Raw genomic sequence first — 18,846 nt, 5'->3', positions numbered from 1 at the left:
TATCTCGCGGTCTTCCGACAGATGTCACAGGTTTCTCGGCGTAGTAAAAAAGGATAACGGCCTTGAGTGGACACCTGAGTGAGTACAAGCTCTGCGAGAGCTAAAGGCGTATCTGTCATCACCATCCCTGCTCTCGAAGCCCGATCCCGGAGAACATTTGCTTGTTTACCTCGCCGTCTCCGAAGTGGCAGTAAGTGCAGTCTTGATCCAAGTAAGTAAAGTTATGCAATCTCCCATTTATTACATTAGCAAAACACTCGTCGACGCCGAAACGAGGTACCCACACCTCGAGAAGCTAGTCCTAGCACTAGTCATAGCTTCACGAAAGCTTAGACCCTATTTTTAGTGACACCTTATCTCGATCGTTACCACCTTTCCTTTGAGAAGCACTTTACATAAACCCAAATTATCGAGGAGGCTGGCCAAATAGGCTATCGAGCTAAGCGAGAATGATATCACATATCAGCCACGAACAACGATAAAGTCGCAAGTGCTCGCCGACTTTGTCGCAGACTTCAGCGCAAAGATAATGCCTGAGGTCGAGAAGGAAGCCATCCAAGCTTCTCTCCAAACACAAGACCTCTGGGTCCTATACACCGAAGGTGCGTCCAACGCTTCTGGATCCGGACTGGGACTCGTACTCGAGGTCCCTACCGGCGAAGTAATTTGCCAGTCCATAAGATGGCCAGACATGACTAACAATAAGGCCGAGTATGATGCTGTAATTGCAGGATTAAGGCTAGCACTCAAGTATAGGGCGAAGTGGTTGAAGCTCCGTTGTGATTCACAACTTGTAGTCAACCAAGTCACAGGGACTTTCCAAATCAAAGAACAATAGTTGCAAACATATCATACCGAGATCTGTAAGTTGCTGCCCAAGTTCGACGAATGTCATCTCGACCAGATCCCGCGTGCTCAGAATGTCGAAGCGAACGGCCTTGCCAAATTGGCCGCAGCCACCAAAAGCATCACGACTGGGGATAAAAGTTTAGTCCACCTCCTAAACTCGTCGCTAGACCAAATCGAGGTAAGATCTGTAAGTTTAACTTGGGATTGGCGCAATCGTATTATCGCCTACTTGCAGGACGGCACACTCCCAAATGACAAAAAAGAAGCCAAACACCTAAGAATGCAGCCAGCCAGATACAACCTCCTTCATAGCGACCTATACAATAGGACATACGGTGGCCCTCTCGAAAAATGTCTGGGCCCAAACCAAACCCAGAGCGTCTTCCATGAAGGCCATTGCAACGCTCATTCGGGCGATCAAGTGCTTGTTAGGTGTCTCATACATACAAGATACTTTTGGCCTACCATGAAAAAAGACGCCTCGGTGTTTGTGAAGAAATGCGAACAATGTCAAAAATATGCCCTAATAATTCACCAAGCAGGCGAGCATCTCCACCCAGTCACCACTCCATGGTCGTTCATCAAGTGGGGAATGGACATCATGGGCCCCCTCCCAGCGGGGCGAGGTAATATACGATTTGTTTTGGTTTTAACTAACTATTTCTCTAAATGGGTGGAAGCAGGAGCGTTCGCCCAGATACGGTAACAATAGGTAATCACCTTCATATGGAAAAACATCATCTGTCGATTCGGCCTACCTAAAGAGATCATCTGCGACAACGGACCCTAGTTTACGGGAAAGAAAACCGTTGAATTCTTCGAGAAATGGCATATTAAGAGGATACTTTCAACCCCGTATCAACCAGCGGGTAACGGGCAGGCAGAATCCTCCAACAAATCCATATTAAACATCATGAAAAAAAAGCTCGAAGACTCCAAGGGACTGTGGCCGGAAATACTCCCAGAAGTATTGTGGGTGTATAGAACCACCCCGAAGACAAGCACAGGAGAGACGCCCTACACTCTAGCCTACGGAACCGAAGCAGTCATACTAGTAGAAGTAGGAGAGCCCAGCCTAAGGTGCTCCCACGAAAGCGGAACTAGCAATGACGAGAGTAGAAGGCAAAAGCTCGATGAGATCGACGAACGAAGAGATATGGCGTACATAAGAATGGTAGCCCAAAATCAGCAAGCGAAACATTACTACAACAAGAAGGCAAAGGTTCGGTCGCTCAAAGTCAGGGAACTCCGTACTCAAAGCCAAAATCCAAGAAAGCAGAGATCCACAAGAAGGCAAACTGGGAACAAACTGGGACGACCCATACAAAATTACAGCCAAAGCAAACAAGGGTTCATTTCAACTAGAGACAATGGAAGGAAAACAATTACCAAACAATTGAAATATCAGCCAACTCAAATACTTCAACTTCTAAAGGAAGAAGCGCCCCCAAGTCGTACTCTTTTTCCATCAATTGAGTTTTGTCCCATTAGGGTTTTCTCAAGAAGATTTTTAACGAGGCGACAAAAGGAACACTTCGAGTTGAAGTATGCGAAGAAAGAACTGGTTTCTCTTTCATTGCCCACCTCCTCAATACTCTCCAAGTCGGACAACGAAAGGACTAGATAGGCAGGGACTGGGACGCCAGCCAATGCCCAAAGTTTGTAACTTTCTCCAATTATGGAATCAGAGCAACAACGTCAAAGTAATAGAAATTTATGTTTATCAAAATCACCTTAACAAAAGGTTAAGTTTGACCAAGTTCGAACAACACCTATTAGCCCTCGACCGCGAGTTAACATAAGGTTAAGTTCGACTAAGTTCGAACAACACCTGTCGGCCCTCGGCCGCGATTTAACATAAGGTTAAGTTCGACCAAGATCGAACAACACTTATCGGCCCTCGGCCGCGATTTAATAAAAGGATAAGTTCGACCAAGTTCGAACAATACCTATCGTCCCTCAGCCGCGAGTTAATAAAAGGATAAGTTCAACCAAGTTCAAACAACACCTATCGGCCCTTGGCCGCGAGTTAATAAAAGGTTAAGTTCGACCAAGTTCGAACAACATCTATCGGTCCTCGGCAGCGATTTAATAAAAGGTTAAGTTTGACCAAATTTGAACAACACCTATCGGCCCTCGGCCACGATTTAATAAAAGGTTAAGTACGACCAAGTTCGAACAATAGCCATCGTCCTTCGGCCGCGATTCAACAAAAGGTTAAAATTTTGACCAAGTTCGAATAACACCTATCGACCCTCAGTCGCGACTTAATGAAAGGTTAAGTTCGACCAAGTTCAAACAACATCAACCGTCCCTCATCCACATCTTAATGGAAGGCTAAATACTAAACGAGAGGCTAAATCTGACCAAGTTCAAACTTAACCGATCGATCCTCAACTAAGGATACATACTCGATCTATACAGACAAAAGGATGATTCAACCTATGGCTATTCAACCCAAGGACTACGATCAAATAGAGGATGACAACAAAAATATGAAGGAGCAAAACACGCAATTACAAAAACAAATCACAGCAAATAAGAAAGGCACGAACGAAAGCAAAAATCAACTTTGATATTTATAGACAAAGGTTTTTTACAAAGGCTCTTGGAGACGCCAGCAAAAGTACACAAAATGATAAAAACAAACTACTATTGGCCATCGCCATCACGACCCACGACGTCCTCACTGGTCTGACCCTCAGCAACATCGCCTCCCTGATCGTCAACACCATCACCGCCCAAAATGTCAGCACCATCTCCATCCTCGCCCTGAGGGTAAATAGAATTATACCAGGCATCATACTTAAGATGATCCATAGCATCCTCCCCGTTCTCATCTTCTTCGCCAGGGCGAGGCGTAGCATGGTCATAGACATAAGCAATCCGAGCCTCGCGAGCCTTGACCCGAGCATCCTCAAGAGCCACCCCAGAAATGGAGCCCGTCGCATGCAACTCACAAAGCACATCCAGTCGGGCCTCAGCATGAATCTATTCTTCATAAAGTTCATAGGGAACGTTGGGGAAGCCAGAAGCAGTAGACAAAGAAGCTCGTGCAAGAACGTTTTCCAACTCGATCATAAAGATCGGAAGTTTCTTTTTCTAACTCCCCAATCCTCTCATCAAACCGTTCCTCCTTAGCTCTCACAGTCGACATGTCATTTTCTCGTTTAGAACGAAGGTTTCGGTTCGCCAACTCAAGGAACTCCACCCTCTTTCGAGACTCCGACCGAGCAGACTCCACCTTATCGAGCTCCTACTGCTTCTCGGCGACCTCGCCACTGAGAGCCTCTATCTTGAATTGGCACTCTTCAAGTTCACCTCGCAGCTAGATCGCTGCATTGGGTCTCTACGCCCCTACTAAGCTCGAGCTCCTCCTCTTTGCTCCTTAACGTCCCTTCAAGGATGCTACATTTATCCACATCCTACATCAGCTCATCGTCCCTCTTCTTTAAGTCCTCCCTCAGGACCCGCACATTGCCGCCTGATAAGTGGGGTTTTTGATGGCTTATTAGCACCTTTTAGCTTTTGTTTTAGTCTAAAAGCATTGAATTGTGTTCCCGAAACTAATAAAATTGTGCAAAATTGCAGGAATGCTGGAAGTTGGTCTCCCGAGATGAAATCCGACTCAAAAAAGAGTAATCCGAAGCACAAGGAAATAAAGGGCACAGAAGCACAAATGTGCGGTCCGCAGAAGAAATTGCGAATCGCAGAATTCCATAGGCGGCCGCAAACCAGGAGGAAGAATTTAGCATACATTTGCGCAAAGTGCGGACCGTATATGAATTGTGCGGCCGCAAAGCTGGGCTAAGCGTTGAAGATCAGAGAGTATTGAAAAAGACCAAGTCCAGGAGCCTCTGTGAATTGCGGACAACACAAGAATTATGCAGTCGCTGAAGAGTGCTTTACGGCCGCAGTCCTAATTGTGCAGACCGCAGAAGAGTTGCCTTGCGGCTGCAGTCCAGAAATGTGCGGCCGTAGAAGAATACCTCACGACTGCAGTTTAGAAAAGTGCGGCCGTAGAACTCCAGTTCGTGCCAGATGAAGAAATATGCGGACTGCACATGGAATTGTGCGGCCGCAGAACCTCCTGATGAGCATTTTTGTCTGAGATTTTTAGCCTTATATAAATAGACGAGTTTCACAAAATTAGGTCAAGTTTGAACCTCTGAAGTTGCTGTAGCCGTTTTTCTTTACTACTTTAGGAAGTTTTCCATTGCTTTGGTGTATTTACAATAGATTTAATTATTTTAAGCTTCCATTATGAGTTTAATTAGTTTTTCTTCCTTATTTTTAAACCCCATTATGAGTAGCTAGACTTTTACTAGGGTTGTGACCCAACCCTAGTGTGTAAACCTTATGGGTATCTAATTTAATGTTTGTTTATAATTAGGTATTGATTATTTAGCTTAGTTCATGCTTTAATTGTAGAATTAATGGTTGCAAACATTAATTCATGCCTATTTAACTTTGTCTCTACTTGAGAAAGAGGGACCTAGTCTAGGATAACTAGGCTAACAAGGAATTGGGTCAATTGAGAGATTGATTAACCCAATTAAAGGGTTTAACCTAGAGATAGTAATAATTCGACTTGAGCTCTTATCAACCATTTTGGGTGATACTCATTTGGTCTTGAGAAAGCCAAATGGGACAAAACCACTCTCTTACCGAGAGGTATTGAGTGGGTAATTTAGAGTTGAGAGCCATAATATACCCCAATCGACAAAAAAAACATTAAAGACTTTAGTCCATTAGGCAAACACCTAGGTCATGGTCATACCCTTAGGCTTTTTATCCATTTGGAAAAACCTTGAAAATAATTATCTCTAGTCTTCTTTCTTTATTTTGCAATCATTAGAGTAACATTAGAAATAGAAAAGAAATCCTTGTTGTGGAAGTGCAAACTAGATAATCTAATTGCTCAAATTGAAATATATATCCCTAACTCCTATCTTAGCTCCATGTGGATTAGACCCCGACTCTTACTTGGGTTTCTATTATTGTATACGATCGTTTCATATCTCTTTTGAGGTGTGCTTTGGACGTGATCACCGCCTTCGCAAAGCCGACACCAGAGCTCCCGGTACTTTCTAAGGCACGTTGTATACTTGCCTTTTAGCTTCACATAAATTTCTTTACGTCTCCTCTCCCATTGAGCACTCTTAATCTCTATAATAACCGTCTACGAAAAAAAGAAAAGGTGTTAGAACTTACAGAGAAACTAAGGCATTAGGAAAAGAACAAACGATAGGCGTACTTACCCTGAGAGCAAGACCAACAATGTTATTTGACAGAGTACTGTCGTTTATCGTCTCGAGGGTCGTACCCTCAATCTCAGAACAAAGAGGACCGAGGGCAGGGACTACTCCCTCGGTATGTATAAGTAGATTACGATCCATTGGGATCGTAATAGTCTAGGATCCCCCTTCCAACCTCACCTCGAGTTGAGTAAGTCCCTCATCGATCATCCTCAACTCGTCCAGATCCATATCAGAATCAGACCCGGCATCCTCCTCAGCAACGATTTTCCCTCGGTCACCACCAGAAGAGGTGACATCTACTACATCCCTAGAGGATGAAGTCTCCTTTTGCCTTGGAAGGGCGAGACCGTCATTAGGTATCTTTCCTTCGATCGTCTTCCCCGCAGGACGTACCGATGCATCCACACTCATCTCCTCTAGGTGCGGGTCCTCGGAGTCCATCTCAGTGCCTTATACAACATACAATGCGGTCGTCTTTCGAAGAGCGAAGTCGCCCTCCTTCAAGTCGACGACTATCAGCCTTTTTCCTCTCGCATCTATGACTCTCCTTTTACGGGGCATTAGACCACCATCTTTAGGAGAGATATCGTCGTCCTCATCAATCAGTGAAAAAAGTTGAGGAGCGGAAGAAGCGGACAGAACAGAGGCAGGATCTTGGACTGCGGTAGCTAAGGGAGGGGCCGGTACAGAAGGGGCAATAGTCGTAATAGGGGCAGAAGCCAAAGGCGCAACGGCCTTCCTCCGAAAGGATGACACCGGTGCCCGGCTCCTTCGAGAAGACCCCCTGCCTAGGATAAAGACAAGCGTTGAAGTTAATAAAACGAAATGGCATATAACGGAAAATGAAACGACCACGGCCAAATAGAAGAAGTTACATGTCAAAGGAAGAGCCGGTCTGAACTTCTAGATGAAGCTCGACCAGTCGTGGATTCCTACGAAGTGGGGGAGGATTTGATTGACCCAGTCAGAAATGTGCGTGACTAGAAAGGGAGGTTGACTGTTGGCTGCAAGAAAAGAAAAGTCCTTCAACTAATTCCGAAGCAAGTAAAAGAATGCAAATAAAAACTGGATAGTTACGCGTGTAATTCCAAGCCTCATGAAAGCCATCGGCGTTTGCCACCACGTCCCCGGTCCCGACGTAGAAGAAATTGAGCCAGAACTGGCGACTGGCCTTATCATCCATCTTCACTATCAAGCATTTGCCTCCGCGGTGGCGAAGATTCAACATTGTTTCCCTATAAAAGCTAGGGCGAAGAGATATACCAAGTGCTGCAGCATCTTTTCGACCCCGCCCAGCTCGGCAAATTTGGTTAGCATTTGAATAATCTTGTAGATGTATGGCGCAAGCTGAGCAGGACAGACGCCGTAATGATGGCAAAATTCCTCCACCAATGGAAGGAGGGGGAAAGAATAGCCGATAAAAAAGGGATATGCGTACATAGCATAGTATCCAGGGTGATGAACCTGTACCACGTCCCCACCAACCGGGATCAGTTCGACGTGATTTGGAAGGCCGAACTTGGACTTGAGTTCCGCCAATTCTTTAGGCGTTATCATCGATAAGAAAATCTCAGGTGCAACTTCCGATGATCGGGTGAGATCAGACCTAACGTCGGGATTGACGTGGATTATTTCCTCCACTAACGGGAATGCTTCATCCTCAACAATGGTAGAAACACCCTCCCCATGGGAAGGAAACACAACTGCCAAGGGAGCAATGTGACTCCCTTCTCCGGCATGTGAGGGTAAGTTGGACATGATGCAAAGTGATAAAGAAGAACAACAAAATGAGGAAAGGAAGTTCAGAGAAGAAAAATGCAGAGAAGAAGGTTGGTGCTCTGAAAATTTAGAAGAAACAAACTTCAAATTCAAGTTCAAGAGCCTCTATTTATAGAGATCATGGAACTAGACCCGAAAATGACTCGTCATAATTGGCACTGGAATCGAAACAGCAGATCCAATCAAGGGTCACGCACTAATCGAAGCAACGTATCGGGAATATGCATCATATTGATGCATAATGTCATGACGTTACTCTAACCCTTGGACATGATAACTCCAACAAATCGCCCATGTAACCTGATGTATTTGAAATATGAGGCCCACAGAGGGCCACGTTGCCTGTTCGACACGATGTTTACGGCTCTTGCAGCTTACTCTATAAGTTCGACCGAAAATAACATTATCTGCTCATTAAGCTCACCTGCGAGGACAACCTCAATAAGCGGATGGGCTAACTGTATGGGTCAAAAATTATCTCTGATATGATCAAACCATGTTAACAAATGAGGCACTCACAAACTGCCACGTGTCATCATTACGACTTCAACAAAGATCCACCCAAGGTCGAAGTGGTCCTTGAAGCAATGCGGTCGAAGAGTCAGCGAAGATCAAGGTCGAGAAGTCATCGCATATCAAGGTCGAGGTCGAGCATCTTAGACAAAGTTATAACGGCTAACTTTAGGATATGACACAAAAGAGAATATTCAAGTAGATATTCTCTGTACTTGTACTATTAGGGTTTTTAGGAATATGTTTCCTATAAATAGAAAGAGATACAATGATAAGGGGCATAAGATATTCACTTGTAAGAAAACACATTGACTTTATAGAGAAAATCTTGCCATATTGCAAGCATACGAAAATAACCTTTTTACTAAGATTCCTGTCTAACCTTTCTACTTGATCCAAGAACAACCTGAATGTTCAAAGGCTCATCAATCATTCATCATTGTCAGAAAGAATATTCACAGATCCCACCCCTTTTCGGGTGACTCACACGTTCTTATTTACTTAAATGTCATTCATTGTTATTTATTACTTATTTAATGTTATCTTCCACCTTTTTGGATCATTGAATATTGTTAGTGTTGCTCACATCTATTGACATTCGGTTAAATATATATACTATCTGCCACAAAATTGATAATCTTGTCTTTCAGATATTAATATTAGTTAAGATCGACTCTATTTTACTTAAATATAATTGGTTAAACCTGAATCTTAATTGTGGGTCAAACATTTCTCTCTAGTAAAAATTATACTAAATTATCGTGATTAAGTTATGAACTAATGTTTAGAATAACAATTGAATTTAAAAACACGTGTCATGTATTTATTAGGTTGATGGATGCGGATAAATTTTTGTACTTTCTCTTCCTCATTAGAGCCCGTATGAATTTTTTTTTTCTCCACAACCACTAATTAACTCTAATTAGTTCCAATTTTATCCCATTTCTTAATAGAGTGTTTGGACCGAGGAGATCTTTAAAAAATTCTGAAAAACTTTCTTTTAAAAAAAGAGAACTTGTTGGGTTAGAGCTTTTTTAATCACGATGGAGAATTGTCTTAAACTCTTGATCACAATAGCTGTACACAGTCAATATTTCTTTCACAAACAATTCTCCAAGAAAATCTTTTTTCAGAAATTATCGCATTTTTTATTTCTTATAAAACTAGAAATTGGTACACCGTACACTTTTTCTTCTTTTTTCATAAATTCATATATAAAAATTGGTAGACTAGAACAGTGTAGTTGAACGGAGAAGCTGATGACTGGATCCTACATGTCACCCGTGGGCCCCCCGGATTACCATCAAATGTGCCAGGTGTATGAACATAACTGACGCGCTCTCTCTCGCACGTTCCTGAACGCTCTAGCTTCAAAACTTCAGTCCTCTCCACATACTTCTCTTTTATAATTTTGTTGCTGGAACCTACGAGAACACTCGACATCGGCTCCCTACCACGGCTCCACTCTATTATATTCTCACGCAAAGTCCCTCACTTTTTCCTTAATTACCATAAACTCCCCCTATCCACTGCAAACTTCTCGTCTTCTCGTGACGTTGAGTGAATAAAATCACCGGTGCAGCAGATTTTGTTTACCGGAATTGAACGATAATGTCAACAGTGACGTCAATTTCCGGCGTTCAACTTTGCGTTCCTTCTTCTTCCAATTCTTCAAGCCGAATAACTCTTTTTTCTTCTCCGTCGGTGAACTTCTCTGGCAAATCTCGAGTTCCCAAGCAGTTTAATTCGTTGAAATTGAAGAGAAAAGATGTGTTCTTCACTAGAAAAACTGAGAAGCTGTCCAAAAGCTCCAGGTTTACCGTACGTTGTGATGCTTCGAGTGGAAAGGTAACCAACTTATTCCTGTACTTGTGCATTTTTACTTCTAGTTCTATTTTGAATTTTACCTCGATGATTAAAAGCTACTAATTTTTTTATATACAAAGTAATGTCAAAGTGTGAAAAAAGTGGCACTTATGGTATGAGCTATATGTTTAGAGTTTTGAACTAAATTTATGTGAATGTGAGCTGTTTGCGTTTGCTCTTTTTTCTATCTGGGAGCCTCTGCGTGTGTGTGTTGTGTGTTTGGGCCTTTTGGGAATGAAGAGTGAGAAACTTGTTTGGAAAATGTGTGCGACATATCCATATAGCCATATAGACCTATTCCCCCTAAAATCTCTTGGAATCAATGAGCTGTAAGCAAAGGATTCATATAGCAATACCAGTCAGTTGAGATTAAACTATGTAAGGCTATTTACAGAACCCTTAATTGAGACAGGCAATTATTTGATTTGGAATGGAATGGACCTAAATAAAGCGGAATGGTATGAAGGATTATATAGCTGACCTTGACTGATTTGAATTGAGGTGTAATTGTTTGATTTGAGTATTATTCTGGACTCGATCCAATTAATTGGTTACATGATGGCAGATTACTCAGCAAGAATTTACTGAAATGGCATGGCAAGCAATTGTTTCATCGCCAGAAATAGCGAAGGAGAACAAGCATCAAATAGTAGAGACTGAGCACTTGATGAAGGCACTGTTGGAGCAGAAGAATGGACTGGCTCGTCGTATATTCTCCAAGGCAGGTGTAGATAATACCCGGCTTTTAGAGGCTACCGACAGATTTATTCAACGCCAACCAAAGGTATGCTTTAGATCAACTCAATATTCTGCTAATCATATGCCATGTCCACCACTCCTGCTTAGAAATTATTTAATGTATAAGTATCAATAGCAATTAGTCTTTTCAGGATTGAAGTGGAAATGTGTCAGAATATGTCGCTTTGCGTCTTCTTCGTTTGCCATCCATGTAGAGTTTAGCTCAGAGTCTTGCTCTTACAAGCTGCCATTGTCATGTTAATAGCAGTCATTCTATCTTAAATAGACTGAGAACCTTTTAGTTCTACGTGCCCGTTTTCAAGCATGCTAGGTTTTTATGGCAAAATTTTAGTTAATGATATACTTTGTGCACGTTAATTTCTTTTCCAACTCAATTCAGTATGGGACACATTGTTATTGTAATTAGTGTTAATTCTAAAGAGAATGGATTCAGGGGAGAAGTAAAAAAAGAATCAAATGAAGTTAGTGGAGGACGTCCCTTTTTTGCTTTTTAATTATCTTGCCCCTATCACTCTCTAAATGTTCTGAATGTGTCATTGCCTACTTTTGGAGCTAAAATGAATCGAAAAGCTTGAGAAGAAAGCTTACGTAATTGTTAGACTAGCTGAGTTGAGCTCTCTTTGTAGCTCGATTATGTAAAGAAATGAGCTTAGAGACCTCACCGTTGCTCATTTAAGAGACGAACTTAGAAGAGCTTATAACCAAGAAATTCTCGAGGGCCATTAGTGCATGGTTCGAAACTTGATGGATAATGGATCTACACCTCTATCCTTTTCCACTTAAATACCAGACTTATGTCTGCTGCAGGGTCTGACTTTGTGACGTGAGCCTAATCTATACATCACATATTGCGCTCTTACCACTGGACCAAAGCCCCGGGAGCCAAAAAAGAGCCCTCATTTTTTCTCCAACTTAATTGATTCAATGGAAAATGATTATTTCCATTTAGTTGAAAAATTAACAGAAGGAGCCTAACTGGCTATAAATGAGTTTGCGTGATATCAACTTCCTTTGTTCTATTTTATGTGGCATTATAGTCAAAGAGGTTTTTCTTTGACCACGATTTTCTTAAATACTTTTTAAATACTTTAAATTATTAACTGTTGTGACTTAAGTTCGAACACCTAGAACCTCGGATCTCTACCTTTTCGTCCTACAAAAAAGAATAATTTGGACTCTGTTCAGCTCGGTTGTTTTACAGCTTTACCCATGTGATTCTGATGGATGTAGAACGTATGGAAATTTACTTCGTGATATGCAGTTAAAATTAGATTCTATCGTAGCTTGGTCAACTGACTTTTCATATCATTGGTCAAATATGTTGGAGGAGGTTCCCGACAACCATTGATGCCGAATCACCCGAATTAAATCTTTTAAGATATTACTTTACGTCTTTTGAGATCTCTTCTAATAGAAGTCGAATAACAAGCTGAATCTTTCTTCTTGGCTTTGAAATCTTGCCAGGTTCTTGGTGAGTCAGCTGGTTCTATGTTAGGCCGGGATTTGGAAGCTCTGATACAGAGAGCCAGAGAGTTCAAGAAAGAGTACAATGATTCCTTTGTGTCAGTTGAGCATTTGGTGCTTGGCTTCGCACAAGATAAACGATTTGGGAAGCAATTGTTTATTGATTTCCAGATTACCCAGAAGACACTGAAAGATGCCATCCAATCCATAAGGGGGCGCCAAAATGTTATTGATCAAGGTAATGAGATCATTCCACAATTAGCAGAGAACTTCAACTAATTGCTTAAGTGAAACTCGTAGTAATTGTAAGAGAAAATGTAGTTAACTCATTCATGGACCATTACACTTGGGTGTTCTCCCTTGGATGTGATACATGGAGCTGCTTCCTAGTGTAGTCCTGAATGTTTATACGAAGGTTTGACTGGGTTTACACTATTAGCTTCTTAGTTGACTACAATCCTAGTTTCCCAGTACATTTCCATTTCCCACAATAAATCTCGTGTACACACTCTTGCAGATCCTGAGGGGAAGTATGAAGCACTAGAAAAATATGGAAAAGATCTAACTGCAATGGCAAGAGCAGGAAAGCTTGACCCAGTTATAGGCAGAGATGATGAGATTCGTAGATGCATACAAATTCTCTCCAGGAGAACAAAGAATAACCCAGTGTTAATTGGTGAGCCTGGAGTTGGGAAAACTGCAATCTCTGAAGGGTAAGTTTATACTTCTTACCGAATACATAGAAGAGGGAATCTAAGCATCTGATTTAAAACTCCGATTTACACGGTCTGTTGGTCTTTATTTGCTATATCTTTCAAGAATACTGCAGCCATTGCTTATAACTTACGTTCTCCTCTTCCTGCTTGATAGGCTTGCGCAGAGAATTGTGCAAGGAGATGTACCTCAAGCTTTAATGAATCGACGGGTTAGTGATCAAGAAATCTGCTTTTGCATTCACCTGAACTCATGAAAGGAAATATCTTGATTTATTAACCTATCTGGTTCCTCTGTGCAGTTGATATCTCTTGATATGGGTGCGCTGATAGCTGGTGCAAAATACCGTGGCGAATTCGAAGACAGACTAAAGGCTGTGCTTAAGGAAGTGACAGACTCCGAAGGGCAGATCATCCTTTTCATTGATGAGATACATACTGTTGTTGGGGCAGGTATGTTCTCAGGAAACGTCACCCGATGAAAAAATGCTACTACATATGTTATGTGATTGAAAATTAATATTTGTTGTCTTTCTCCTTCCCTTGAGTCCTTGTATTGCTATTTTCCATTGTGGTAGTGGAAGCATGAATGTCTATCAGCCCATGTCGAATGGCCTATATATCGTGCTACATTATTGAGATCTTTATGACTTCTTCGTTCTGTATTTGGAGCTCATCCAAATCTAAACAAAATTATTTGGTTATTTCAGGTGCCACTAATGGTGCAATGGATGCTGGGAATCTCTTGAAACCGATGCTTGGTCGAGGAGAATTACGATGTATTGGTGCAACTACCTTGGATGAATACCGTAAATATATTGAGAAAGATCCTGCCCTGGAGCGTCGTTTTCAGCAAGTTTATGTTGACCAGCCTACGGTTGAAAATACCATCTCTATACTTCGTGGACTGCGTGAAAGATATGAGCTGCATCATGGGGTCCGCATTTCAGACACTGCACTTGTTGATGCTGCAGTTCTCTCAGACCGTTATATTAGTGGACGCTTTCTACCTGACAAAGGTGAGAACTAGATCCGACTTCTGAGAAACTGCTCTCCTAAGAGCTAGCTGTTATTCCCTTTAATAGTATAACTACTTTATTATGGCATGGTACCTAGAAAATTGAAGCTCCAATAACTTTATTGTGTAGTTTTGATTTCAATTATACGAGAAAGGGAACGTCTTTGAATTTGCATGATTTAACTTGCAATATGCAGGTTTTGGTCCTGCCTGTGGATTTTGAATCCTATTTCCTGTCTAACTACTGATTATCACTTATTTCAAGAGTAAAATACTGCCCTTATATCAAATTAAAAAAATAAAATAAAGCTTTTACATCAATTAACGACATTTGAACATAGCCTCTTGAAAATACTATAGGAACAGATACAATTTGAGCAGCTTTATTTTCCTTGCTGCAATAAGCATACACCAAGTGCACGCAATTGACCTGCAAAAATGTGGTGTCCAATATACTTGTGCTTCTTGTTCTTACTATTGGTGCTAAAAGTGCTGATGTTCTCAAAATGCAGCTATTGATCTAGTTGATGAGGCAGCTGCAAAACTGAAAATGGAGATTACCTCAAAACCTACAGCCCTTGATGAGATCAATCGTTCAGTTTTAAAGTTGGAGATGGAGAGGCTATCTCTAACTAATGATACAGATAAAGCATCAAAAGATCGGTTAAACCGCCTGGAGGCTGAATTGTCTCTTTTAAAGGAGAAACAAGCAGAGCTGACTGAGCAGTGGGAGCATGAAAAAACTGTCATGACTCGCATACAGTCGGTTAAGGAAGAGGTATGCAACTGAAGTCTCTTTATGTAGCAAGTGCGTCTTTTACTTGTTATGCTTTTGATTGGAAATGCACTCATATTCTGATCCATCAATTGAATAAGCTGTACGAGCAGTTTGTAAATGAATTAGATTCAGGGTGGTGCTTGATTAACCTTCTTGAAAACAGATTGACAGGGTAAATCTGGAGATCCAGCAAGCAGAGCGGGAATATGATCTTAACCGTGCTGCCGAACTGAAGTATGGGAGTCTAAACTCCTTGCAGCGTCAACTTGCAGCTGCAGAAAAAGAACTAGATGAGTATATGAAGTCTGGAAAATCGATGCTGAGAGAAGAAGTTACTGGGAATGATATTGCGGAGATTGTCAGTAAGTGGACTGGAATTCCGGTTTCTAAGTTACAACAGTCAGAGCGGGAAAAGCTGCTGCATCTGGAGGAAGAGCTACACAAACGTGTTGTTGGTCAAGATCCAGCAGTAAGAGCCGTAGCAGAGGCAATTCAGCGCTCGCGCGCTGGACTTTCAGATCCTCATCGTCCTATTGCCAGCTTTATGTTCATGGGTCCCACTGGAGTTGGAAAGACGGAGCTAGCTAAGGCGCTTGCTAACTATTTGTTCAATACTGAAGAAGCACTTGTGCGCATTGATATGAGTGAATACATGGAGAAGCATGCAGTTTCAAGATTGATCGGAGCTCCACCTGGTTATGTCGGGTATGAGGAAGGAGGGCAGTTGACGGAGATTGTTCGCAGGAGACCATATGCGGTCATATTGTTTGATGAAATCGAAAAAGCCCATGCAGATGTATTTAATGTGTTCCTCCAAATCTTGGATGATGGTAGGGTGACTGACTCACAAGGACGGACTGTGAGTTTCACCAATACTGTTATCATCATGACATCGAATGTTGGTTCACAATATATCCTCAATACGGATGATGACGATTTGCCGAAGGAAACAACTTATCAAACTATAAAGCAAAGGGTGATGGAGGCTGCGCGTGCAGTATTCCGTCCTGAATTCATGAATCGGGTTGATGAATATATAGTATTCCAGCCTCTTGATCGCAACCAGATCAGTAGCATTGTGCGATTACAGGTAACCTACTCTTTAAAATCTTGAAATATGATTGCTTCAGTTTGCACATACTTACTTGGCTTGCCAATGCTGAAAAAAGATGATTGAATCTCATAGTAGAGTACGTAATTGATGCTGTTTCTGAATGAATCCATGGGATATTAATGAGTCAAGTTTTTTGGGTTCTTGCAGCTTGAGAGAGTACAGCAGAGATTAGCTGATCGCAAAATGAAGATTCAAGTGAGCGATGCTGCTATTCAACTGCTTGGAAGTCTTGGTTATGATCCCAACTATGGAGCACGGCCAGTGAAGCGGGTGATCCAGCAGAATATTGAGAATGAATTGGCCAAAGGAATCTTAAGAGGAGATTTCAAGGATGAGGACACTGTTTTAATAGACACTGAGGTCACAGCATTCTCCAATGGACAACTTCCCCAGCAAAAGCTAGTGTTTAGAAGATCAGGATCTGGTTCAGATTCTCCAGCAGAGAACGAAGAAGCTTTCTCTCGGAAACTATGAGGCTGCGCATAAGAATCTTTCACTCGGAAACTAGACGATGCACACTACGATCTGCTTGCTTGTATTATAGATTTTGGATATAGGTCTTTCACGGCTTTGAATAGCTAATACATCTACTTGAATAATATTGAGTTTTTGTCTTTTATATAACATCTTAGCTTGAAGAAATTTGAGGGCGGTTTACCCGTGCATTGTGCAATCTTTAGCTAAAGAGTGGAGGTGACCTCAAAAGTGAGATAATAGGAGGTTTTATGTATTAATTTCAAGATGAATTAACAAATGAGGAAGTTACCATGTCACTCTCTCTTATCTTGTATGCATGTACTGTGTTCTTAGTACCATCATAACATGCAGCTGCTTGCTCGTGCCATTTCTAATGCGAAAGATGATATAGCTAATGAGTTCGGGAGCTGAGCATTTAGCTTCAAAGGTTGTTTGGTCGGAGGGATGAGGAGAAATAATTTTTAGTATAAGATTTCGCATAAATGATAAAACATTTAGTTGAAGGGATTAGGAAAAAATAGTAAATGCAATTTTTGATTTGTTCTATATATAAAATAATCTTCGGATAACTTTAGGAAATTTTACCTTCTATAGCAAACTATTACACCCTATTTATTATAATCCAAAACAATTTCAAAATATTATTTCTCATAGCTACCTTTTCTATTTTAAAGGAAAATAGGTATTTATTTATACCTACCATTGAGGCATGTGTATGCAGGTAAAATCGAGGATAATGCATACGCCGATTTCTCGGTGAAGAAAACAGAAGAAGGGCATGAACGCACGAGATTGAAACTGAGGCTGGGAGCCCTTCGTATCGAGATCCATGAAAGGTGAACGATGTGTTCATCATCGGGCATAATAAAGCGACGCTCCCCGAACCCAAAACGAGTTCTAAGACCTCGGGAAACATGGTGAACAGTTACACATGACGAATAGAGGGCCGTGATATTCGTGTTGGGTTTTTTAACTTAAATGTAGCTTAAAAGATGGTGAATGAGAAATGGAGGGAAATTGAAAATATTTGAGTTTCCCTCCTTGACAAAGGGATATTGTCCCATATTGGAAGAGGAAAAGATTTTGATGGGTATATATATACAATTGCACTTCTTATAGCTCTTAAAGAGTTAAGAAGAAGGCAAGCCTCGCGCCGTCGTCGTCGCTCGCTCGCTCGGCTTCGGCTTCGATTTCGGCTTCGGATTCAGTCAAATGATTAATTGATTAATTTTTTGGACCAAATTTATTTGTTAATAGTAAATATTAACAGAATTATTATTAAATATCCGATTTTTTGTAAACGGAATATTAACAGAGTTGCACCTCTTCAGATTGAGCTCAACATTGGCTATAAATACCAGTCCATTCTCTCAGATTTTCCATACGAATTTTTTATTTTTCCTCCTTTCTTCTGCATTGTTTTAACTACAAACAAAGCATCAGTAAGTGTGATTTTTTACCGATCTTTGTGTTCGCTAAAACATTGGTGTTTGAAGTATCGCTACACCAGTGTGTAATTCGTTCTATCCTGGGAGGAAATAATCCAAAACCTTGGGTACTAGGAGGGGATTAAATTCCTTAAGAAAACATTGTGAATTCAGTGGGCTCGGATTAAATTCTGTTTCTTTTACATTTATGTTATTTTATCTTCTCCGTAATTATTTTACAAATACAGATAGATAACAAGTTTAAGGAATTTAATATTTTTTGTATTTGTGTTATATTCACTGTTTCTGGAGACTAAAACCTGTGTGGTTTTCTACTCCAGTGGAGATTAAAATCTACGTGATTTTAACGTTTGTTTGTGTCATTCTTTTATAGAAATGACGAATGACAACGTGAACCAGACTGTTCCTATGGTAACTGCCAACGTATCGACAAGCCGAACAACACCGGCATTGGCACCGGCAGAAAAACCCAAAAAAATTTTCGGGATTGACTTCAAGCGCTGGCAGCAGATGATGTTCTTCTACTTGACGACTTTAAGTCTGCAGAAGTTCATTACGGAAGATGTTCCTATTCTGCCCGACGAAACTCCAGAAAATGAACGCTTTCTCGTGACTGAGTCGTGGAAGCATTCTGATTTTCTATGCAAGAATTACATTCTTAGTGGACTAGAGGACAATCTGTATAACGTCTATAGTGATATGGAGACGTCAAAACAACTGTGGATAGCGCTTGAAAGGAAATACAAAACGGAAGATGCCGGGTTAAAGAAATTCATTGCCGCTAAATTTTTGGACTATAAAATGGTA

General features: G+C 41.2%; 1 protein-coding gene across 1 annotated transcript; it reads left to right on the top strand.

Moving 5' to 3' along the window:
- The first annotated feature begins 9,646 nt into the window (after window positions 1-9,646).
- LOC107777392 (chaperone protein ClpB3, chloroplastic-like) lies at window positions 9,647-16,887 on the top strand. The gene is made up of 10 exons (XM_016597401.2): window positions 9,647-10,250; window positions 10,834-11,052; window positions 12,492-12,729; window positions 13,009-13,204; window positions 13,362-13,416; window positions 13,507-13,657; window positions 13,915-14,223; window positions 14,735-15,000; window positions 15,164-16,090; window positions 16,262-16,887. The coding sequence occupies exons 1-10, from the start codon at window positions 10,014-10,016 to the stop codon at window positions 16,586-16,588; spliced, it is 2,925 nt and encodes a 974-aa protein (XP_016452887.1). The 5' UTR covers window positions 9,647-10,013; the 3' UTR covers window positions 16,589-16,887.
- Window positions 16,888-18,846: the final 1,959 nt, after the last annotated feature.

This window comes from Nicotiana tabacum, chromosome 17, assembly GCF_000715075.1.
Source record: "Nicotiana tabacum cultivar K326 chromosome 17, ASM71507v2, whole genome shotgun sequence".
NCBI lineage: Eukaryota > Viridiplantae > Streptophyta > Magnoliopsida > Solanales > Solanaceae > Nicotiana > Nicotiana tabacum.
Note: the sequence above shows the minus strand (reverse complement) of the source record. Positions and strands in the feature narration are given on the sequence as shown.

Bases quoted from the DNA above. Each gene is read 5' to 3' on its own strand.
- LOC107777392 (XM_016597401.2), top strand. From the start codon at position 10,014: ATGTCAACAGTGACGTCAATTTCCGGCGTTCAACTTTGCGTTCCTTCT. The intron at 10,251-10,833 runs GTAACCAACTTA...ACATGATGGCAG, and splicing joins GTGATGCTTCGAGTGGAAAG to ATTACTCAGCAAGAATTTAC. The intron at 15,001-15,163 runs GTATGCAACTGA...TCTTGAAAACAG, and splicing joins TACAGTCGGTTAAGGAAGAG to ATTGACAGGGTAAATCTGGA.